The sequence below is a fragment of the Orcinus orca genome, chromosome 9 (assembly GCF_937001465.1).
Source record: "Orcinus orca chromosome 9, mOrcOrc1.1, whole genome shotgun sequence".
Taxonomy (NCBI): domain Eukaryota; kingdom Metazoa; phylum Chordata; class Mammalia; order Artiodactyla; family Delphinidae; genus Orcinus; species Orcinus orca.
Genome location: NC_064567.1, coordinates 89,813,449 through 89,838,883, shown reverse-complemented (window position 1 = coordinate 89,838,883; position 25,435 = coordinate 89,813,449). Strand labels below are relative to the sequence as shown.

The window sequence follows — 25,435 nt, the reverse complement described above, 5'->3', positions numbered from 1 at the left end:
GAAATGCTGTAGATTTCATATCTATGAGCAGATTCAGTTACTAGAGAATTAATTCTTCTCTTAAGTGAGAGGGTAACCAGAGCTAGGGAATAGTTTGTCATCAGAATTACTTTTTCATTAATCAGTAGGAGTCAGATGGGGGTGAGGGAAAGAACAGGTTGCAATGTTGAGCTCTTCTACAATCTGTAGATGTGTTGCAAACAGTTGAGGTCCACTAATACTTGTGATTCTGTTCATTCATTCAGCAAATACATGCCGGGTGCTTCTTATGTGTCAGGTACAACATATGTATCATAGGTACTAAGGCACTATTCTTACCTTGAGAAGTTAATGACCGGAACCATCAACATTTACAAGTGAGTGCCAGGATTTTATAAACATTTTCTTATTTAATCCTCACAACATCCCTATGAGGTGGATACAATTATTATCCCCATTGCATAGATGCGGAAACTGAGGCTCCAACATGAAAAAAAACATGAGAAGCCACACAACAGGAGAAGACTTGCCAGTTTAGTTGGTCACAAGTCCCTGGATTTCAGTCCAGACACTTAGACTTTTAATCCCAGAACTTAGTGTACATTTCAGTAATTAAATATCAAGCTATTTCTCTGCTTGCTTCATTCTTCAGTACTGAAATCCTGGCATCCTTCATTCCTAAATATAATACACGCCAGTGTGTGGCAGGGGGTATTAGCTTACCAGAACACCATTATCCCCAAAGCCTCTGCCAAGGAATCACTTTACATGGGCATTCTTAGGAGGGGAGGGGAGGATGGATGGGACTGTGCCCATTTCAGTCTGGAAGTAACAGCAGAGAATGGACATCAGCACTTGGGGATATGCCTGCACCCACTTACAGCCATGTGCCCTGGAGAGCTTGTCAGGGCCCCATCTCCAGTGGAGGCAGCAGAAAATTTCACTGCTGACAGCTACCCCCTGAACCGCAGGTACAGCTCTGGCAATCACCTCCAACCTCTTCCCCTTGACCACAGATCTCTGGTTATGCTTCCTGTTTGAGGCTGTATTGTTTTATTTGCTCTCACAAAGCTGGAAATGTTTGCAGAAAAAAGCAAAGAAAACTCAATTTTAAACAGAAAAATTCTGAAAATTTAGACTAAATTTTTGTTGAACGGGAGTCAAGAAATGGGAAGAGGCCAGTTCTTCTGACCCTGTCACCAAGATCCTTTATAAATGGTAAAGGAGCATCATGGGCACCTTGGGGACAGTTCAGGCTCCCCCTGGGCAACTTCCTTGTTGGAGTCATTCATTTTCTCAGTTTCTCTCATTTGTACTTATTTGTAAGTGTCTCTACCTTAAAAAACCCTATTTGAAGACTCTGTGTGTGTGTGTGTGTGTGTGTGTGTGTGTGTGTGTGTGTGTGTTACCCTATTCACTTTGGATTTGTTGTTCTCCTTTATAGTCTCAATGTACTTTTTACTCTTAAATAATAGTTCTTTCTGTACTGGGATGAGAAAACTCTGCAGGCATAACAGAAACACAATTCCTGAGCTGCCCCTCACCCCCATCTACTTGGTTTGGCTTAGCTGACTCATGTCCTGCTGGAAAGAATGGTCTGAGAACAGCTCCTGAGCTTTCTAGCCCATTGAAGGAGGAGTTTGCCAGAGATTAACTTGGATGCTGGTTTGGCAACAACTTAAAAACCACATTTAAAAGACAAGATGAGGGCTTTCCTGGTGGCACAGTGGTTGAGAGTCCGCCTGCCGAGGCAGGGGACACGGGTTCGTGCCCCGGTCCGGGAAGATCCCACATGCCGCGGAGTGGCTAGGCCCATGAGCCATGGCCGCTGAGCCTGCGCGTCCAGAGCCTGTGCTCCACAACGGGAGAGGCCACGACAGTGAGTGGCCTGCGTACCGCAAAAAAAAAAAAAAAAAAGGCAAGATGAAACCCACATTCAGAACTTTAGGAACAAAAGTCTTGCTCAGGAAGAGATGCCAAAATGTTACAACAAAAATATACTCGGCTAGCAAACTTGTTCTGTGGGACCCAATGCCTCTGGACGAAGCTCCTGATGCTTGTAAAGGAAATGTAAATAGACAGCTTTTCATTTTCCTGAAAATAGAATAACTCACTAAGCCACAAAGTGCTCTTACTAGGCCTTCTCTATCCCCAGATAACAAATTGGTAAAAATCAGCATTCTTCATGACTGATTCCTTGTCAACTGTTATCGTCCCTGGAAAAGAAGTCAGTGGAGCTATCTACCAGCTGAGCACTCACACAAAATGGTTTGAGACTTGCTGCATCAGAAAACCATAAATGTTGCTGTGGAAGAGTTTTTAGGGGAGGGGATGGATCACCGTCAAGGAGATGGAGAGACCCCGGGTGCAATCAGACCAGGAAGTACAAATTTCTCTTTTCTCAAAGGCTAATCGTCCTGCTGAGTTCTTGTGCAAGCCTTTCTGAGCCACCATTCCCCTGACTCATTCTTTCCATCATTCTAGATGGATATTACGACACCGCTGTTACATACCTGTGTCTTTCCCCCAGTGCTCTCCTGGACGGCGGTACGGGACAGGGCAGTGGTGGCCACAAAACAGGAGAAGAATCCAGAGAAGATGTTGCTGATCCCAAAGGCAATGAATTCCTAAGAGAGAGACTGGATGGCAGTGTTGCTACATATCAAATCTTTGCAAGACCCTCGCCAAGTGTTTAAGGAAGAGCATTAAGAAAGCAAACTCTCAAGCCCACCCTGCCTGGGAGTCCCAGTTTAATTCTTACCATTAAAGGTGCTTGGGACCCTTGGAAGACATGGGGACTTCTGGCTCCGTAGAGCCTGAGAGAGGCTTCACTGCTTTCAGTTGTTTTTAAGATTGACTGATCTTTTGCTCAAATGCTTATTTCACTTCCTGGTGAGTGGCATATCTGTAACTCTCACATGAAATATTTTCTCTGTGGTTGGATATTTGCTATGAAGTGTATTATGATTAGGAGGGCTGTTATTCTTATTGAGTACTAATCATTTAACTACTGTAATTGCTATGCTATGTTTTCAGAAACCAACCATACTTGCAGATTTGCAAGCAGTGGAAAATCAGCTCACCTGGTAAATGTATCAGGTGCTACGAAAAATGTCCTGTATCTATTACAGGTATCCCCTGCTTTTCAAAAGCTCACTTTACGCCACTTGGCTTTTACGAAAGACCTATGTTAGTACCTGTTTTTGCTAACTGAAAGAAATCCCAAGGGGCTTTTTACTTTTACAAAAAAGGGTGAAAATCATCTGTTTTGTAACTAGCCCTTATAGAGGCAGCATGCCCCCCAAGTAGGGAGAGTGGCACCACCAAGCTCCTCCCCCGGAAACTGCACTCAGCATCGAGCCGCCATCGCTTTGAACTGTGTTGGTGAGCACCTGTGCTTCATCTAAATGGATTTTGTGCATCTGTTTGCAAGATGTGTCCTAAGGTAACTGCTTCTTCACTTTACTGCCATTTCTGCTTAAGAAAGTTTTCATAGGAACGCCCTACGTTAGGGTAGCAGGGGAAACCTGTAATTGCACAATAAACCACCTCAATTTAAAGTGGTCACACCTATTATCATTGGTGTTTGTTGCTCTGTTTTGCCGTGTTATAGCTGTCATTAAAAAAACAATTACCAGGCGATACTAGATTACATGAAGAATTCTTATTCCAATCTGTTAAGCTTAAATGTTATTTATGACCTAACTGAATTAACTTTTTAAAAATTAGGATTACTTCAACTTATTTCTTAAAAAGTAAAGTGATGCAGATACACTATTAATACTATGTGTAAAATAGACAACTAACGAGAACATACAGTAGAGCACAGGGAACTCTACTTAATGCTCTGTGGTGACCTAAATGGGAAGGAAATCCAAAAAAGAGGGGATATATGTATTCGTATAGCTGACTCACTTTGCTGTACAGTAGAAACTAACACAACATTGTAAAGCAATTATACTCCAATAAAAATTAATTTAAAAAAAGTACAGTGATGCATACAGTGCAAGGAATATAGCCAATGTTTTCTAAGAACTATAAATGGAGTATAACCTCTAACGCTTGTGAATCGCTATGTTGTACACCTGAAATTTATATAATATAGTACATCAACTATACCCCAATTAAAAAAATCATTTTGTTAAAAAATGTAAAGCAAAAAAGAGATGTATCAAGCTAATACTACACATGGAGCTTGTTTGGATACTTAACCAGACAAATCAACTCTTTAAAAAAACTTTTTAAGATAATCTGAAAACTGACTAGATAGTTGATATTATCAAGGAATTATTGTGAATGTTTTTAGTTGTGATAATGATCTTGTGGTTATACCTGAAAACTGACTGGTTATTAGATGGTATTAGGGAATTACAGCTAGTTTTTTAGATATGATGATGTATCACGATTGCTTTTTACATGCTTATCTTTCAGAGACACATAATAAAATATGGATAAAGGAACAGTAAAATATATTTAAAAAATTCAGTGATACAACATGTATATTTCAAAATAATTTCAAATTAGCACACACAGGAGAGAAACCAACTCAATAAAGATGGGTAGAAGAAACCAATTCCTTCTTTAGCAGACAACAAAAATCTTTCCCATTTATGTTTTCTTCTTATTTTCAGCCCTACAAAACCAGTTCAGCAAGAGTGACCATACCTGGTTCCCATCGATGGTGTAATCATACTTGATGGCGTATACTTTTCCTACAGACACTGCAATGGCATAAGCGACCACAGCGATGGAAAATGATGCAGTCAGCATCTCAGAAAACAAACTCACAGATGGAATCGCCGGAGGCAAAAACCTAGTGAGTTTTTACATGAAAAATGCTGTGAAAATTTGACCATAATGCTCTTCCCCCACCTCACCAAATGCTCTATCAACCCAGCCACAAGCCAGAAATGAAAGGACTTGATCCAAGAGGGCAAGAGGTACGTGAGATGCATAAGTGGTAGCATCTGTTTTTACAGGTTTCAATCAGAAGTTGGTGCTATCTCACTGGCTGATTCCTTTGTCCCCTATTTGAGAGGCTACAGATGCTGCCTTATCTACGCTCTGACAAGAATAAGCCTGTCATTACTGATTTCTTAATACCATACGATCCCATGCTGTGCCATTTCACACATTAGTGTTTCTCCTTACACAATTTCATCTTAAACGTCTTTGAATTTAAAAGATATCCTAGCCATAAAATGAGATTTACCCTGTACAAGGTGAGGTCAGGTCTGTTAAAGAGACAAAGAATGTAAGATGCTAAAAGAGCTAAGTGGAAAATCCATTCTAAGAGCCATGATATTTAAAATCTTCTTGAGTCCGAAAAAGATTAAATGTGTGTAATTATCATAGTGCTCCATAGTCACAACGATTAAGACATCCCAACAACTGCGGGATCAAACAGTTGCTGTTTGACAAAACCAGAGCTACTCTACCAACTGTATAAAGAAATAAATATACAAGTTTATAAGCCTGCAATTGTCCCCAAATATGAAAATCGGGGGTGGTGGTGGATGCCTTTCTTGTACCTATATCTTTTTTTTTTTTTTTTTCGGTGTGTGGGCCTCTCACTGTTGTGTCCTCTCCCATTGCGGAGCACAGGCTCCGGCCGCGCAGGCTCAGCAGCCATGGCTCATGGGCCCAGCCGCTTCACGGCATGTGGGATCTTCCTGGACCGGGGAACGAACTTGTGTCCCCTGCATCGGCAGGCGGACTCTCAACCACTGCGCCAGCAGGGAAGCCCACTTGTACCTATATCTTGATTACTATCCATAGGGTGTAATTCCAGAGATCCCTGGCCAAAAAACAAAAGCAAAAGGCAATCTCCCTGACCTACCTCACACCTGAAGTTCCTTTAATAGGAAACTATATTTTTTTCCGCCTATAATTAGAGGGAAGTGGTAAAGTAGAAATGATTCTTATAGAAAACAATAGAAATCTAGAGCCAGCTAATATCCTAATATTATCCAAATTAATATCCTAATCTAATATCCTAGAAATTGTTGAATCCACCTCTCTTTTTGTTGATACCGGAACTGAGGCCCAGAAAAGTGAAATGATCTGCTCAAGGTCATTTATTAGGTCCAGGTATGAATGTTAGATATTAGATGATTTCCTGGGTCACAAGATCTGACTGACCCTTTTAGAGCCTGCTGGTTAAGAAAAAGGTTAGCGATGGGACTTCCCTGGCAGTCCAGTTGTTAGGACTCCGGGCTTCCCATGCAGGGGGCACGGGGTCGATCCCTGGTCTGGGAACTAAGATCCCACATACCGTGCGGTGCAGACAAAAAGTAAAAATTAAAAAACAAAAGACAACAACAAAAAAGAAAAAGGGTCAGTGAGAGAATGAGGGCTCCTCGTTTAGGTGAATCCTAGTGGGACACTCAGAAGCTGACCGGACTTGCAGAAATTGTATACTTGGCCAAGCAAGGGAGTGGGGAAGTAAGGCAAGTGGTCACAGTTTTGGGGACAGTGTCCTTGGGCCCTGAGCGATACTGACATATGGCATTGGCCCTCAATGGGACAAAAGGAAGCTGCTGGCGGCGGCTGTGCTTTTACTCCCTTATTGGGGGATTGATGTGGGGAGGGGATGAAGAGGTGGGTAGCACAGCGTTTCTCTTTGTTCGTCTTCCTTTCGTCCTACTCACCTTTCTCTCCTTTCCTTGCCCTTTTCCAATCTCTCCACAGCACCCTTTCTTTTTCAGGTTTGTTAACGTTATTAGACTTGTTTCAGTGCTACCAAAAAGTTGCACAAGACAAATGGGATCACTGCCCTTGGGGAGGAGCTTTGAGTCCTGGGGGCCAGGCAGGTTAGGTCAGCTGACCAATCACACCAGGCGGTCTGTCAGAGGATGCAACTTGACTAAGCCAAGAGCAAGAGGCTAGAGATCCATTCTCAGCAGGAGAGCAGCCAGGAAAGCTCTGGATAGGGTCAGAAAGGATCACTGAGGGCGGGCGTCCTCAACCCCCAGGCCATGGACCGGTACCTGTGCACGGAGATGAGCGGCGGACGAGCGAGCGAAGCTTCATCCGCTGCTCTTCGTCGCTTGTTTTACCGCCTGAACCATCCTCCGCCCCACCCGACCCCCACCCCACTCCGTGCAAAACTTGCCTTTCATGACACTGGTCCCTGGTGCCAAAAAGGCTGGGGACTGCTGACTTAGGGCAGCAAAAATGAGTTCCCTAAATCTATTAATGGAACATGGACTTATGGGACTGGGCATTTGCTATGGACCTCCTCTAAGAGTTACACCCTAGGAAGCCTGACAACAGGGATCTATGAAATATATTTTTTATGTAGCTGTTTATAACTACTCAAATAATCTGTTAGGGTGAAAACGCCATAACTCAAAGAGCCAACACTGCATCTTTTTATCACTAAATTTATACCAGCATTAGGATTCACTATCAAAATGTTGATCCTCTAATGTAAAGTTTCCCAAACTTACCTGAGCATTAGAATCACTTGAAGCCCGTTTGAAAAATATTAATTCCCAGGCCCCTCCTCTGGAAAGCCTGATTCCATAGGTTCGGGGTTGGAACTAGGAATCTGTGTTAACAAGGGCCTCATGTGATTCTTAAAAAAAAGTGAGTTTGAGAAACACCAGAAAGAATGATATGTAAGTTAAGCCCCATGTAGCCAGCTGTAATTTTTCTTTTTCTTTTTTTTTTTTGAACAGATTAGAAGAAATCATAAGATTAACCCAATGGCAAGGCAGCAGTTCCCTGTGGAATAAGCCCCGGGACTGAGCTGGCCTGAGGAGTTTCTATTAAGAGCATGAGAAACAGACTGTTACTGGTCCCTCAGCTATTATTAAGGGAGGGGAAACCAGTACTTACTAGTTATCTAACAGCAAGTCTAGTCATAGATGCTATAAGTTTATGTTACAAATGTAATAAACACCTGGGTTTCTTTTTCAATGTCATATGATCGAAACCCAGAAACCTGGGTTTCTTTTTCAATGTCATATGATCGATTAGGACCCTTGGTCCACTTTGCACTTTATGAGCGATCTCATTGGTGCTTTACAGCAAGTTCAAGTTGAGATTTCGGTGGTTTGTCATTCTCTTTGTGTCATAGGAGAAACTGCCAGGGCCACAGGACTAGATGGTGACAGAAGTAGACAAAGAACCTTAGTTCTTTACTCTTTTAATTCATCAAACTATCAAATATATCAAACCTCCCTTAGAGATAATGCATTTTATTTATAGGCACAAATGATATAATTATTATCTAAGATGGATTAAACTAAATGGAGGAGAATTTAGGCCAGATGTCCCTTTTTCCTTAAGCAGATTGTTCTCAGTACAATAAATGTTACTAACCATGATTCTACAGTATGTATAGTATACTGTAATTGTATATGTGAGTTTAAATCAGGAATCTGGCGTTAAAAGTGCACGTCCTGCCACATTTTAAGAACATAAAGAAAAAGAGAGGGCTTCCCTGGTGGCGCAGTGGTTGAGAGTCCGCCTGCCGATGCAGGGGACGCGGGTTTGTGCCCCGGTCCCGGAAGATCCCACATGCTGCGGAGCGGCTGGGCCCGTGAGCCATGGCCGCTGGGCCTGCGCGTCCGGAGCCTGTGCTCCGCAATGGGAGAGGCCACAACAGTGAGAGGCCCGCGTACCGCAAAAGAAAAAAAAGAAAAAGAAAAAGAGAGAGCATACGCGGGTCTCTTTTATACAAATGGCTTGATCTTTATCTACACACATACTGTTTATCTGATAGTTTGCACAAATGGGTATTTCTTTAAGATCACACACAAATAAGACCAATGAAATGAAGCTTAAGTTTCATTTAAACAGAAAGTACTGACAATATATTAGTATTGCCTAAGAGGAACTCCATACTCACCCACTTGGGATGGACTTAACAATGTCAGCGTTATAGTTTTTTTCCAGGTCAACTCCATATGAAATGGCAGTAGCTATTATTGTCTGAAATAAAACAAAAGAGGTTAAAAAAAAAAAGTCCATTTGTTTTAACAATTCCTTTCTTATCAAACTAATTAATGCTGAATTTTCTAATTACACATTCTACTTACCACAATCACTTCTATAGGAATAGGGACTGGGATTTTGTGTTTAAATCGATCATTTAATTCCTTAACTGCCATACAGATGATAATGGTGAGTAATCCAGCAATGAAATCAGCAAGATTAGTGTTACCAATATTTTGAAAAATCTCAATTAGAGTCTGTAAAAAAAAATGTTTTTATATAGTTCCCATATGAAAAATCATATCATCATCAAAGAGCACTTAAGAATTTCATGTAAAATTATAAAAATGTGTTGGTTAATATACAGACCACTGACATCCAATCTTTGCAATATATATACCAAGTTATTAATGATGGTTAACTTGAAGTGGTAAAAGTATGGGTGATTTCTGCTTTCTTATTTTTGCTTATCTGTATTTTTTACAATAAGAATGAGATCTTTTACAAGAGAGTATATCATTATATACTGTCTTTTGCTTGCAGAAAAGCTTTAAAAGTTTATACCTTAAGTGGTTTTACAGGTGCTATTAAGTGACCTAATTTTCACCATGTTGATATGTATTATTGAGATTAAAAACTGATAAACCAAAAGTCCCAGTTAACCAGTATTTTAGGTAAAGCTCTTCACTAAACCTGAATGATACAGGTGAGAATAAAAATCCCTAAAATTCTTCATATGTAGATACATACAGACTGATCCATTCTTTATGGCAAAGAAAAGCTATTGAATTGATATATAGGTCAAGTATAAATTTTTGGAAATTAATTTGGTACTTAGTTCAAACTTGAACTAAGGTGACTTAAATAAAACTAACTCTTTCCAAGTGGACAGACAAGACAGCTCAAGAAAAACTAGTTTTGTTTTGTAAATAGGAGGTTTCTGGGAATCAAGGGAGATTAGCAAGGAAGAATCCCGGAGGAGAACACTAATATCTTTGTTATAGGAACTTCAGTCCTGTAGAAGGCATGACTTTAGAAGGTATTCCTCAATTCTTCGAGACGACTAATCTCCCAGTGAAGGTTACCTTTCTTTGAATGAGTCCTTTTATAGATATATTTTTATATGAAGATAAAATATTACTTAAAATAATTATAACAACAATCTGGTAACAGTTATGTATAGTGCTCACTGAGTAATGTACGAGTCATCTTGCCAGCAACCTCCGCCGCTTTGGAAAACATTCAGGAGTAAGGGAATGAGAGGAGAAGCTACTGTGCAAGCAAAATACATGCCACCAAGTGCTTGAACAAGAGTTCGAGAATCTGACTTGTAGGAAGCCTCTCGGACTTTCACTGACTATTTTTGCCCTTGCTTTAAACACAATACTAGCACATTTACTTTGTCTGCTTTCCAGAGTCAGTAAAAATTGCTAGAGGCAGATACATTGATAGTAACAAGATGATGCAAGTGATAGCAGGGTGAAAAAGGAAAAAAACAAAAAAACACAAAAAAAAACTACTACCACAAGCGGACACAACAACTCAAGAATTTAAGGCATTTACCATAGCAGTAAAGAGCTCTATACAAACAACTCAGAGTCTTGAAGGTATTGCTGTCTGGCCCTTTACATAATCAATTTTCTGATGATGACCCTGATTAATTCATGAGCTAGATATAATACCTCAATTAATTGTCTATACAATAAAGGTTTACTCTCAATGCAAGACGGAAATATTCAAACTTAAGAACAATCAGAATACCTATCCCGATGCTAAAAACTTTCACCTTACAAAAGTGATCACTATAGGATTGTCATGTAATCTATGAGAGTCACTTAGACCTTCGAAGAAAAAGCACCTGTGGTGTATTAAAAATGTAATATGAGTTGCAAAAACCAAAATCCGTTTATATTACACAATTGCATCAAACAAGGCATATGAATATATTAATTACCTATACTGAGTAGTTATTCAGAATCTTTTTTTAAATTTTTATTTTATACTGGAGTATAGTTGATTTTATTCGGAATTTCTTATGAAAAGTTCTACAATAGAAAGCTTAATCTATGTGGAAATAAAATTCACCCATAGAAACTGAAGTAGTCAGATTGTACTCAAAGATATAGAAATGAGACTTTACGAAAGCACTGTAAAGTAATTCTAATTTAGTTTACTATTAAAATACTTACTCAAATGTGTTTAAAATATGGATATACTTATGATTCCATTTTTCAGCCTAGTATTCTGACCAGTTCAAATCAAGATAATGAAACTTTTCAGAATGGGTAATATTTTACTATATTTCCTACCATGCTTGGAGAATTTTAGAACCATTTCATTTACAGAATTTCTTCCTTCTGGGTATATGAAGTCTTAAGTTAAAAATTATACCTGATATTACATATGAGGAAATTCACTGGTTAACTTTTGGTGCCAAATTTATTTTAATTCATCTTATCTCTATGAATATAACAAATCCCTCATAATCAGCCCTTGCTGTCAGGCATTTCCTCCTACCAGAACTTCTGTTGCATATATAAGATCAACCCTTAAAATGTTACTTTCCTTTTATAATGGCTTCATTTTTACATACTGAAATAGATTCGAAGTAATGAATCTGATCGAGCTTAGTGGTAGCTTTCAAAACTCCCACCATCTGGGCAGAACTTTTCCATGTGGTTTTCCTCCTCATTAGGGGAAGAAATGGGGAGGTAATGTCAATTTAGTCAGCAAGCAGAAAGGCTTCCCTTGTCTATTGAGACAAACCATTCAGAGTGAACGGTAGGAAGACATAACCACTTGGAAATGGACTGTGTGATTTACTTACATGATTGAGTAGTTACCTGGTAGCTTGACTATTCCTAGTTCTGAATTCTGACAATTTTCCTTTCTGTCTCTTGTACCCAGCATCTCTGGCATTTGTAAACAAGTTTCTATTTTTCTTTCTTTCCCAATATTTCCTCCTCCCATTACTTGTATTCATTATTTCCTTTTTTTTTTGGAGGAAGGAGCAGGCAGGCGATCCAGAGCACAAGCTTATAACAAAAGGGATGTTAACTACATTCCAGGGACAGCATCTTACAACAATCTTACAGTCTTTCCTGGAGGAATCCACAGCTGCCCTGCATGTGTTGAAGGATTCTTTCACGAATAATCGCAACTGGTAATATCATAAGCAGAATTCTCTGTTCAGGTACTGAGTGGCTCATTCAACCCTTATGCAATTATTTCCAGACCTGCTGATTCTTTTTTTTTTTTTTCCAGAGGAGCAAGCTTATATTCATCCTCACACAAGAATGATTGAAGTATCTTTATCCAACTTGGCTGGCCTGGGAGGAATTGCTTGCAGAATTCTGTAACACATTCTAACCTGAGGCTTCAAGAATAATGTTCAACAGGACATAAGTCACATAATAGTTTAAAAACTATTTTTGACCTTGTTCTAGTGTTTCCTGGTTACTTTGGTCTCTGTTGAAAGTGGGGTTATTTGTAGCAAGCTTCATCTTAAACATAGTCCTAGGAGACCAGAAGGACTATTTCTGTCCCCTGTGTGTGGAAGTCCAGCAGTGGCCAGGGACCCAGGTCACCCAACGGCCTAGGCCTCCTGTGATCTGTGAGGATGCAGGCCTAGCGATGTTCACACGAGGAGGCGAGCACACTCAGTTCGAGTGTCTTGGTGGATTCAGGAGTAAGTGGGTTTGTACAGGGAGTGAACAGTGCCTGGCACATGGCAGGTTTCAATAAATACTTATTGAAAAGATGAATGAATGACAATGAAGGAATAAATGAATGGATAGTTGATAGAGAAAGTAGGAAAGCAAAAAAAAAATGGTGTGTAGGGACTGCAGAAGTGAGACAGCCTCTCAGAAAAAGGTAGTCAGAAGGTCTCAAAGCAAACCAAGGTCTTAGTAGGAAAAAAATCAACAATGACAGAAATAATGATGAATGAAAAAACATCTGCTAATACGCTGGGTCCTTGGGAAGTGAACAGTAAGTTCCATGAGGTCTGATCATCATGATAATGAAAATAACAATAATGAACTGGATTGTTACTATGAGCCTGGTATTGTACTAAGTGCTTTATACAAATGTTTAGTTTTAATCCTCAGAATGCTAACAAGCAGCTACTCTCATTACTCCCATTTTACAGCTGAGAACACTGAGGCTTAGAAAAGTTAAATATGACATGACCAGAATCACATGTGTCATAGGTGGTGGAACCAAGACTCCAACTCAAGTCTATTGAAGTTCAGAGTCTATGATCTTAATCACTATGTTAAACTAGCTCCTCTACCTAGTCCCACTGCCTAGCACAGTATCTGGCCTGGAATAGGCACTCGGTATGTCTGTTGAATGGACAGAGTAATGTGGGATTATGGCACTGCTGTGAACCTGAGCAAATTCCTGTCCACCTCACTAATTTTTAGATATGTATGCATGGCCTTACATCATTTTAGAAGCTAATACATGGGTCATTAAAGGACTCAAACTCATTCTTAACGCTGGCACATTGTATTTGCCTTGTATCGTTCTCCCCAAGCTAGGGTGACATCATGTTACTATTACCACCATTTTTCAAGCGTTGATAACATGCTTTATATAGAACATACATTTAGATCCAAGAACTTTTTCAAATCTAATTAGTGTGATCTACATCCTTCTTTTGCATCTCTTTTGCATGTTGAATCATCTCTGAATCTAATGTTCCTCTTCGTCTATAATTGCTGAGACATTTACATTATGCATTTTATGGACCCTCACAGTTAAAAAGGGCTTTAAGGTACATCTCCAATCATTTCACTTTATAAATAAAACAGAAAAGAAGCCTTGAGATGTGAAATAATAATTTCAAAATAACACTTTTTTTTCTGAGAACTTGTTATATGCCAGCCCCTAGGCCAAGTGCTTCTCATATATCCTTATTTAACTTAATTGGTAGATATTACTACCAACTCCATTTTATGGAGAAGGAAGCTGAGGCATGGTGATTTGCTCATGTAATAGTGCAAATAATAAACAATAGGGTCAGGATATGAATCCTGTTCATCCAAACTGAGCTTTCAGCCACTGTCCCACACCATGTGTCCAAGGTCACTTAGCTTAGCAGAGGCAGAATTGAGAATGGGGTTCAAGTCTGCTGCCTCCCAGGCCAGTCTTCACTGTGGCACTTTGTTTTCGTTAATATTTTTAAGAGCAATGATACTTCTGAAACTATTTTGATCAACTGAGAACAATGTTTTACAAAATCTGCCTTTTTCAATGTTACCCCTGATTCTACTGCTTCTTTCAGAGAAGAATATGTTCAGTGACTCCCAAAGTATGGCATGGAGGAACGTACACTCTCCAGACTCAAGTTCAAGAGGAAAAGTGAGCCATCCCTGGATTAAGAAGCAGCACTTACATAGATAATGGAGAGAATTCCATTATAGTTTTTGGTTGAAACATTGAGGACAATCTTTAGCTGTGAGACCAACACTTGGAAGGCAGCAGCTGTTGTGAATCCACCAACCAAAGGATCTGCCAGGTACCTCACAATGAATCCAATCTGCAAACCTCCAAATATCAACTAGAACAAGAAGAAGGAAGGAAAAATTAAATGTTTGCCTGGGAGAAGGATCAACCCTTTTGAACTATTAATGAATTAAACTTAACACCAATTAAAACTCTGGTAGCCTGCCGATAACACAAAAATACTTGTAGGAAAGAAATCTGAATTTCTTAATGCCCTCTCTCCTCCACCACTCTAAAATTTGAAAACCATGTGTAGTACGAACATTAAGTATTTCTAGATATGTAATAAGAAAAGAAAAATTCATGTAGCTTATTTCTGTGACTTGCAGTTTCCATGGCTCTGCTCAACAGAACATTTTTTTTCTCTTTATGGGTTCTGGCACATTTCCCTTCTCTTAGTCTCATTTGAATCACACATGTTCTTCTGCCTTTTTTTTTTTTTTTTTTTCTGTCTCTGACTTTGATGATTAAGTGAGCCTTAATAAGTGGGGGCTTGCTGACTATTTTAGCATCTGACCTAAAACAATATAACTTAAAAAATAACTTTGAGGGGTCGGTAAATTGATTTGTTTTGCTTTTCAATGAATCTTTAAGTCCACGTGCTCTACAGTTAATTCTTTCAAATACAAATCATGCCAATCTGTATATTCCTTGTAAGCCCATTACCTGTATGATTCCAACCAAAAGAGTAAGGGTGCTCGCAATCAATACTCTTGCTGCGTCTCTAGCTGCAGAGTCTATCATGGTGGTATTCAGTGTAGTTCCATTACTGCTGGACATGAGAAAGTGTTCGTCGGGGGCCATGCTCAGAACAACAGATCCCACCATTAAACTGACCACTGGGAAAGGTCCTGGGGGAAAAAAAGTCTCTTATCAACTAATAATTATTAATCACTTGTAAATCAACTATACCTCCATAGAAAAACTTTAAAAAATTATTATTATTAATTGCAAATGTTTAGGCTCAACATGTCTACATAGGATTAGAAAGATGTGTGAAGTAATTAGCTGTGATTGGGAAAATACTGTTTGTTCACAAAAAAAAGCTAAAAAGTAGATGCTTCAATGCATTCATGACCCAGAAATGAGCAAGAGAGACATGTAGGTGGGTCATTGTAATACAGCTTTCAGACTGCTTTGTAAGCACACAGGAAGGGTGTCTAACCTATCTGTGTGTGATCTTCACGTATATGGGTGGGACATGGGGGGTGGAGGGAGGAGTTGTCAAGAAAGGTTTCCTGGCAGAAATGGCATACTAGCTGAGTCATTACTTGTTCCATCTTATTTTTATTACAGGTAAGTTCATTTCCTAGAGCATCCAACGTCCTGATCTCTGTGGAGATAAGGACCTTGATCAATATCACCTGATCAAAATTAGGTTAAAGAAATAGCAAAGAGAGTATAGAGTTTCTCTTTTTCTCTTTCCAAGACAAATTTTTTCATATCAAATGCCAGTCTGTAAGATTCTACGTTTCAAAAGTACTTTTCTTTCAGCAGCTGCTCCATTCACTACTGATGTTTTTATCCATGATGATGATGATCCTATCCTTTGATCATGGAAGGCTTTAACAGCTGGGAGGGCTCAGTACCAAAATCCAGTAACCCGGAGTGTCTAAATATATAGAACACCAAAGAGAAACAAATCAGCTTCTGTGTTCCTCACCTCATCATGCATTTGATACTGATCTACTCTCCCAGGTGAGAAAGTTATTTTAGTCAATAACCTCATTCTGATCTCCTTTTATAGACAAGGCAATATGCCAGACACTGGGGGAAATACAACGAAGGATAAGGATATGGGCTGGGGATATAGTAGTAGATGGCTGCATTTGTTTCAAAAGGATTGCCCAGGTACACATGTCTAGCCAGCAGATGGATGTAGGCGAAAAGTTATCTCAAGTGTAAATGTCAACGTTGCAAAATAGCATTAAAACACTCATTTACTAGAACATTTTAGCAGAAGAAAATTCAAATTTTAGGAAGTTCAGGAAATAAATCTATTTTGGGCCATACCAAGAAGGACAGCCAAGCTCAGTTTCTAAATTGTTGTGGCACGATTTTGCCAGTCTTCCAATATTAGTGACTTAAAATAAGTATGCTCTTTAATAAGACAATGAATATGTATTTGATGAACATAATTTAGTAAAAGCTAAGTTAATCTAGTAAAACAGCAGGTTTGAAGACCTCTTGAAGATTTTTTTTCCCTTGTCATTTTTAATTTTAGAACACTTTCTAAATATAGAGTCAAATGTATTACATTTTTGAAAAGCAAAACATGCTAAGATTTGAAGGTAGGCTACAATTTTTTAACAATCTTTCAATTTTCTCCTCTTCATTAAAAAAAAGGGGATTAAGTGTAAAGCTTACACTTTACACTTAAGAACCATTGCATCATTGAATAGGAAAAGCGGGTAAAGCACTGATGCCCTATCTCCCTAGAAAACATTAACAAAGATATGGAAGCAGAACACACATAATATAGCCCAAACACGTTAAATGTGAACAAATAGAATTGTATATGCTTATAATTACCAACTGAGATGTGTCTTGATGTTCCGAAGATAAAGTATGTCAGGATAGGAAAAAAAGCAGAGTAGAGACCATATCCAACAGGAACAGCAGCTAGTAGAGCATACGCCATGCCTGAAAGTACATCCAAAATGATCAAATTCAGAAACAAAAGTTATGCTTTATGTCTACGGTACAGAGAAAGGCCTTTTCATAGATCTCTTCAACTTACAGCTCATTCTGAGTGATTTCCTTACTACGCTAGGATGCAGAACATGATTCAAATCAGCTGGGATAATGATTGCAGCTCACGTATCACCTGCTCAAAGGAGCTGACTCAACTGATTAGTAGCTCAATCATCAGGTGAGTGGAAAAAGAAAGTCAAGTCAGTTGTTGATTAAAAACTTGATCAAGGGCTTCCCTGGTGGCGCAGTGGTTGAGAGTCCGCCTGCCGATGCAGGGGACATGGGTTCGTGCCCCGGTCCGCGAAGATCCCACATGCTGCGGAGCGGCTGGGCCCGTGAGCCATGGCCACTGAGCCTGCGCATCCGGAGCCTGTGCTCCGCCATCGGAGAGCCCACAACAGTGAGAGGCCCATGTACCGCAAAAAAAAAAAAAACAAAAAAACAAAAAAACAAAAAAAACTTGATCAATTCAGTTCAAAGGCTCAGGCTGGGTTTGTCTGAATTCAGTGTTTCAGTGCTGTGAGGAACACAGTCATTGTTGCCTGCCCTTTCTCCTTTCTTGTGGGGGAACAGAAGTTAGATCCAAACAAAGAAAAAATCTGACCTTTGTACATAGCATAGGCTCTCCACTAGGAGATCAACACCTTCGCTAGGCTATCCCAAGTGGCTTCTGGGTCCATGAATGTCACACTGTATGGAGAAATCTCAACCTTTCTGTGTACATGGCAGTGGAAGACAATAATGTGTTGGCTTTTTGTTTGTTTTTTGCCTTAAACAACAAACATCTATTTCTCACGGTTCAGGATCAAAGTACCAGCAGTTTCAGTGTCTGGTGAGGGCCCTCTTTCTGGTTTGCAGATGGCTGCCTTCTTGTTGTATCCTCACATGACACAGAGAGAGTGAGCTCTGGGCTCTTCCTCTTTTTATAAGGGGACTCTACCTGATTACTTCCCAAAGGCTCCCACCTCCAAATATTATCACAATGGGGATTAAGGCTTCAAGATAAGAATTTTGGAGGCACACAAACATTCAGTCCATAGCCCTTTCCTTTTCCTGTGGGTTTTTTTGATTAAATGCTTCTTAGGTAGTCAGCACATCTTACTCTCTATTACCTCCCTACATTTTACTCACTCACAGTGAGAGAAAATCAAGCCCTTTGACCTTTGGGTCATTAATAAAGGATTACATTTATAACAGTAAAAAAAAAAAGTGGCAACAACCTAAATATCTTGGCCTCTGAGTGCCCAAAATTATTTATTGAATGAATGTTTCAAAACAGGGAAGTGGTTAACTAAATTATACTGTAATTCTATGAAATGAAGTTGATGTGCTGCATAGAAGTAATTTACTACTAATAATTTACCTATCTCTAGTACAATAAAGTGCATATAAGAAATAAGTGAGAAAAGGCAGGATTCAAAATAGTGATCAGGGAATTCCCTGGTGGTCCAGTGGTTAGGACTTGGCACTTTCACTGCCATGGCCCAGGTTCAATCCCTGGTCAGGGAACTAAGATCCCACAAGTGAGCAGAGCGGCCAAAAAAAAAAAAAAAAAACCCACAAAATAGCAATCAGTATGCATGCTTCCACTTTTGTTAACGTAAACGTGTTTGTTGTACGCATTTAAAAATAGGAAAAGATTTAACAGAATTCAGGTATGCAAAGACTATAATATAATAAACACCCATGTACCCACCCTCTAGCTTAAGAAGTAAATTATTGCCAGTACAGTTGAAACTCTCTATATAGTCTTTCTCATTCACATCGTCTTTCCTCCCTCCACCCTCAGGAATCAACCACTATCCTGAATTTAGTGCTTACCGTTCTCAAACATTTCTTTATACCTTTACGTAGATGTGCATTTATGTGTCTAGTAGGATGTTTACTAAAATATGGGTTTAGTGGGTTATCTATATGCTAGGATCAAAGGAGACTTCTCATTTGTGGAAGAGGTATTTTTTTCATGTTCCTTATATGTATTTTCTAGTTTCCCACAATAAACATTCATTCATTCAGCAACTATTGATTATGTACCCTCCATGTGCCAGGCACTGTTCTAGGTTTGGGGGAATATGGGAGTGGACAAAACAAAGTCTCTGCCCTTAGAGAGTTTTCATTCTAGAAGAATCTGTATTACTGATGCAAATGTTTTCATATATAAATTACAACAAGGAATTGCAATAAACAGTCATCCCAAGAGCATAGAGTAGAAAGGTGAGGCCACAAAGGGAAGACAAGAAAAGAAGGAGCAAAAACAAAAGCAAAAAAAAAAAATTTTTTTTTAAATATTAAAAAATAAAAGAGGGCTTCCCTGGTGGCACAGTGGTTGAGAGTGTTTTTTCCAAGTATTTGTATTTTTTTCAAGTCTATGTATTATTTTCAAGTCTTTCTCAAACTTCCACTTGCCTAAACTGGGCTCTGCAGTCCTTACAGGCCTGGAAAATGGGGGCTTTTTCAGTTTTCACAAAGTATCCTATTTCAGGACAACTGCTACTCAGATATACTGTAAGCATATTATAAGGGAATTTGGTACAACAATTTTGAAATTACATAATTTGTAAAGAAATCTAAGCCATTGATTTAAACTATGGAATCTCTTGTGTTGGCACCCTTCCTATGTAGGATGGTGGCACATATTGATAAAGGTGCTAGCAAACATTCGGAAGCATCTAGAAGGCAAAAGTATCCATAGAAAGTAGAGAGCAGGTTCCCCATAGGTACGAGTAAAAATAGCACTAGGGGGCTTCCCTGGTGGCACAGTGGTTGAGAATCCGCCTGCTGATGCAGGGGACGCGGGTTCGTGCCCCGGTCTGGGAGGATCCCACGTGCCGCGGAGAGGCTGGGCCCGTGAGCCGTGGCCGCTGGGCCTACGCATCCGGAGCCTGTGCTCTGCGACGGGAGAGGCCGCAGCAGTGAGAGGCCCGAGTACCGCAAAAAAAAAAAAAAAAAGCACTAAAAGGGCTGCATTGATTTCTTGCTGCCTAGTGGGAACTTTTTGTTAATAATAAAAGTAAAAAAGATTTCATGATCCTTAGCATTTCTGGCTTCTCAGTAACTCCGATGAGTTTTTCCCTACCCCTCAGCTGCCCAGCCAGTGGTTATATTGGTTATAGCGTGGACCTTGCCATCCCTAGAAACTGCAGCGCCACCTCTGAGATCTCAACGTTGAGCCTCCTGCTCTCCACCTACAGCCACCTAGCCTCCCTGCTCACCTACTCCAAAATCCTTACTGCAACATTTCTTTGTCCTCAGGAGGCTTCTAATCCATGAACGGATCCACTATCCTTGGCAGCCTCTCATATTCACTTGCCTCCTTGTCCATAGAATTTTCACAAGTACTCTGAACTTCCTGGCTTCACTCTCTCTCTCCTTCCCCTGTCTTCTCTGGTAAAGCCCCAGTCTGGCCAAACCCAAGCATCACCCTATTCCATGCCAGGATCCAAGCAGCTGGATAACTGAACTAAAGTTCTCTACATTTGGGCTGGCCAGTTTCACATAAATTTCATGATCACAAGCCCCAGATGGGAACTCCACACTGCCTGGCCATCCAATTTCATTTCCTCAGGAAGTGTGCTTTTCCTCACCCCGAGATAGCTACTCAGACTTCCCCTACTTCCCTCAAACTTCCCATCCCCCTTCTCTATACAGACACTGTTTAGAGATGAATCCTAGACTTCAACCAAAACATGGACTCCATGAGATGCCTGTTGGCTTTTTACCAAAATTTCCAATCTCTCTGCATCTGCACAGTTTTGTCTGTCTTTTCTCCTTTGAAAATGGAGGGAAAATATCCCACCTATCTTTAAGGAGCAGCCCTCCCACTTCTATCCTTGAACCGATCTACACTTGCTCCTTCTTGTCACTTTTAGTTGTTTCTCCTCTACCTCATGGACCACAGATCTCATGGTCCACTGGGTCACATCTGTGTTCTAGTACCTCCTATATTAAAAGAAAAATAAATCCTCCCATCACTCTATCTTTGCCTTTTATGCCTCTGCTTACAGCCATTTCTCTACTCTGCTTCACAGCAAACCTTCTTAAAAGTATTGTCTGTGTTCCATCACCAAGAGCATTCCATACTACAGACCCCTCTATCCTTAAAAAAAAAGGAAAGAAAGAAAGAAAAGAAAACAACTCCTCTCTTGGCTTCTGACCCCACATTCCTCAGACTGTTCTTTTTCTCTAACTTCCTGAGCCCAACCTCCTCATGTTTCTTTGTGGCCCCTCCTCAACTCCCCGACCTTTAAGTACTCCAGCTCCATTCTCCTCCCCATCTGCCCTTTCTCCCTAGGTAGTTTCAGGCATTCCCACTCCTTTAAATATCACCTCTAAAGTGATGCTTTCTGGACTTTTATGTCTAGCCCAGACCTCTCCAATGACCTTCCCACTTCTAGTATCTCCAACTCCATATTTGGCATCTCAAATGTGGCATGTCCAAAAGGAAATGCTTGGTTTTCCATCCCAGTCCTGGTCCTCAGCCAGTCCCAATCCATCAGTATATTACCCGTGATTCCTGCTCCAAAATACATTTCAGGGGACTTCCCTGGTGGTACAGTGGTTAAGACTTCTCACTTCCAATGCAGGGGACGCCGGTTCAATCTCGGGTGCAGCCAAGCAATGTATATATTTATTTCAGATCTCTGCAGCTCTCTCTAATCTCCTGCTTGATTGGCTTCAAGCCGAACCATCTATCCTCAGGGCTGGGACTTGGGAGAGGCAAGCGAGCAAGCGAAGTGCCTGGGGCGCATTATTGAAGAAGGCCCCCAGAGAGTAACTCATTTACGCATCTTAGTCCTGGCCCTGTCTAACCTTATCTCCTCCTGTTCACTCCCCCCAGCCCGCCCCCTCCTCCACCCACACTGGAATTCTTCCCGTTCCTCCCTTGAAAATACTATGCTCTTTTTGACCTCAGGGACTTTGCACCTTTGCCTGGTACAACCCTTCTTTCTGCTCCTTACACGGCTGTCTCCTTCCCATCCTCCTGACCCTGATTAAATTTCACGCCCTCAGGAAGCCTTCCTTGACCACTCTAACTAAAATAAACACTCCATCCCCAAATTAATCCCTATTCAAGCCTATTTAATCCACCATAACAGATATCACAATCTGTAATTATTTTTCTATTTATCTGCTTATTTATTTAATTCCTCTGTCTCCCACTTAAAATGAGCTCCGTGAGGTCAGTACCCACCCATGCCTGTCAGTAAACCACTGAATCCCCATGGCTGGCCTACATATGTTATTCGATGAGTGAATGATGATGAATGATGAATGAACATACGAACGAACCACGTTCACCTCCCAGAAATTCACCTTACAAAGATAACTTCATAGAGATAATGTTTCTGGAAAGCGTATCAGTCATAAAGTGAGGAACTGCATCGTTTATAAATTAAGATCCTAGGAATTAGACTCTGGGTTCAAATCCCAGCTCCACAACTTACCAGCTCCATGACATTGGACAGGATGCTTAATAAACGAAACTAAAACTAAAGTTAATTCTTATAAGATACTTGTCTATGAACACTTGGGGGATATAGCTTGAAACACCATTTTTCATACATAAAGATGATTCATTATCAGGAATGCAATTCAGTCCTCTTTAGTAAAGGTTTACAGGGCCACCTATTTTGTGCCAGTCTCATGCTAGGCACTGGCTAAACAAATATGAATTAGACAGTTCCTGTCCCCCAGGAGCCACAGGGCGTTGCCATGTCACAGCTATTAAAGTCCACTGTGTACACGGCACTTGGCATCATTTAACGTATGAACGGCACCGCCCCACCCACCTTTGTGATTGAAAACATGGTTGGCCAGGCTGTGGCTCTGCACTGGGGCCACAGAACATCTTCCTTCTCTGTGGGAATCTCCCTGGCCTGATCTGAATAATGCTGAGAGCTCTATAGGCAAATTTTGTCTCATGGCATTGCTCAACCTCTATTACTAACTTCTGAAATAGTACATTTCCAAGTCATCTCTCTACACACATTTCTACCCCACCCTACTTCCCATCACTTGGCAAACTGAGACTTACCCTTCAGGGAAACAGCTCTGATGACTCCTCCTCTAGGAAGCCATTCCCAGTCTCCGAAGGCTGGGTTGAGTGCCCCTGTGTGCACTCCCTTCCCAAGCAATGTTACCCCTGCTATACAGTTGGTCCTTCCATTGAACTGTTATCTATCTCCTCACTGGACTATGAGCTCCTTGAAAGCAGGTGGTGCATCTTATTCATGTCAGAATACCTAGTGCCTGGCACCTACTAGATACTCCATAAAATGATAATAAATAAATGAGATTTCTGTTTTCATGGTCCAGAAGCTTTGTAGAGTTGAGGCAAGGGCAGAAGCAAGACGATGGGGGTGGAGGACAAAGGAGAATGCCCATACTGCCATGCATCAGCCATGCAATAGATTTCCAAGATGTTCATGGAAATGTGGCATAAAGGCAGTTTAAAAAATGTCCTGTGTTGGGACATTTTGCCAAAAGATTAAAATACGGGGATGGATTTAAAAAGGGGAGGGGGAGGTAAGGGGAGAAAAAGCCACTTACGTGTAGTCCAGGCTAAAATACGTCCTTCCCTTTCCCTTAAGTCAGTTTCAAACTGCAGGTCAAGACCATGTATGCAATGTAAAATAATTTAACGGCCTACAATCATCATTTAAAAAATATAAGCAGAATAGAATAGGACAGAATAGAAAATAGCAGAGTGTATCACCTGTAGTGAGGGTAAATATTATTTCACAAAACTTGAGATATGTGTGTATAGATCATGATGTAATGCAGATTTCTTACTGTGAGTTCTGATCAGGGAAAATTGGGAAGCTGCTGCTTAGGTGATAGGGCTCTAGTTGGAGCCATGCAGCTAAAGAAGCAGCAGGGCTTCCCCGGAAGAGAACTCCAAGGAAGAGGAGAAACAGGGGAATCTCACCACTAAGGGGCAGACTCTGGAGGAAAGATGAAGGCTGTGGAGGGTGAGCAAGCCTTTGTTGCAGACCCATGAGAGCGAGGGGAGAGTTAGGAACGGCTGCTGGAGACTGCAGTTCTCCATAATTTGGGAGCTAGTCCACCACCATCTTACCTTGCAGTGTCCCCACTAGCCCAGTACTAAATCCCGAAATGGTATCACTAAGCAGCCATTCCTTGATCCGGTATTTGGGGAGCCAGTCCAAGATGGGCAGGAGAGTCTTCAGCACACCAAGTGTTCTCTTTCTTGAACAACTGTCAAAAGGCAAGAAAACTGGACTTCCAATCCAATCTCCGTCACAGCCCACTGCAAATCACAAAGTTTTGAACTGAACTCTGCTAATGTTTCTAACTATTTAGAAAAAAGGATAGGAATTGCATGGAAAATACTAACAGTGAAGTGCTTACCATGTCTTTGCCAAGAACTCTATTTACCCTTTTAAATGCACTGTACTAGAAAACACAGGATTAAGTGTTCCCTCCCCTCTCCCACCTTCTTAATCCTCTGAGAAAATATCCCTAAGCAAGAACCCATTTTCTGATCCAGTCCCAGATTGATCAATGTAGGGTCTTTAAATGGAGATTAATTTTTGGACTTCTAACCCAGGCACTTTCTTCTTCTTCTCCTTTTCTTTCAAGAAACATAAACAAACTCTGTATATTTTGGCAATAGGAGCTTGGAGCCAGTTTTTACAACCCTTTACATGATGAATCTATATCTTGCTGCACCTTGCTATCCAGTTTTTAAAATTCAACAACCTATAGGTAAAAGAAGAAACATATTAAAAGTAGGTGAACACTATTTGACTCCTGATTCAAATAAATTATTTTAAAAATTATATTTATGAGACAATTTGAAATTTTGGACTTAATTTTTTATATTAAGGAATTTTAAAATTTTTGTGTGTGATAATGGAATTGTGGTTGTATTTTTTGAGTCCCTAAAGATATATACAGACAAAATAAAAAACAAAAAGAAACACCATATGGGACTTACGTTAAAAAAAAAAAGTCGAGCGGGGCAAGTATGTGGTGAAACAAGATTAACTTTGAGGTGATCATATTTGAAGCTGGGTGATGGGTAAAAACATGGGGGGGGTTCATTACACTACTATGCCTACTTTTGAGTGTGTTTGAAATGTTTTATAATAAAAGGTTTTTTAACAGAAAGAAAATCTAGCAGCAGCTGATAGTTCCCTTTTTGTTTGTGATATCTACTTACGGGTGTCCCGTTTGGGTTTAGAGATTGATGGAGGTTCTTTTCGGGGGGCCCTACTGCCTGACAGTGGACAGCTTGGAGCACAACGCGCTCCGTGTTCTCGCCTTCACTTCGTGTCTCTGAGTG

The 25,435-nt window shown here is 40.4% G+C and overlaps 1 protein-coding gene, 1 long non-coding RNA gene and 1 other non-coding gene across 6 annotated transcripts in view; 2 read left to right on the top strand and 1 right to left on the bottom strand.

Annotated features, from left to right (window-relative positions):
• Positions 1–25,435, bottom strand: part of SLC26A4 (solute carrier family 26 member 4) — a 60,663-nt gene that overhangs the window by 34,639 nt on the left and 589 nt on the right. For 3 of the 4 annotated variants that reach the window (XR_007479279.1, XM_033438869.2, XM_049714913.1), the window contains exons 2-9: positions 24,206–24,345; positions 16,966–17,076; positions 15,100–15,284; positions 14,324–14,488; positions 9,027–9,179; positions 8,837–8,919; positions 4,645–4,792; positions 2,493–2,606 (exon numbers count right to left, since the gene is read on the bottom strand). Coding sequence is in view for 3 of the 4 variants with exons in the window: in XM_033438869.2 (XP_033294760.2) it covers positions 2,493–2,606; positions 4,645–4,792; positions 8,837–8,919; positions 9,027–9,179; positions 14,324–14,488; positions 15,100–15,284; positions 16,966–17,076; positions 24,206–24,345 (1,099 nt within the window). In the remaining variant the exon portion in view is untranslated. The remainder of the gene's footprint in view (positions 1–2,492; positions 2,607–4,644; positions 4,793–8,836; positions 8,920–9,026; positions 9,180–14,323; positions 14,489–15,099; positions 15,285–16,965; positions 17,077–24,205; positions 24,346–25,435) is intronic. The other variant, XM_049714912.1, reaches the window with a different exon arrangement.
• On the top strand, positions 14,325–17,486 carry LOC125965427 (uncharacterized). Its single transcript, XR_007479289.1, has 3 exons — positions 14,325–14,446; positions 15,928–16,131; positions 17,176–17,486. It is a non-coding gene; the product is annotated as an uncharacterized LOC125965427 (long non-coding RNA).
• On the top strand, positions 18,565–18,636 carry TRNAE-UUC (transfer RNA glutamic acid (anticodon UUC)). Its single transcript has one exon. It is a non-coding gene; the product is annotated as a tRNA-Glu (tRNA).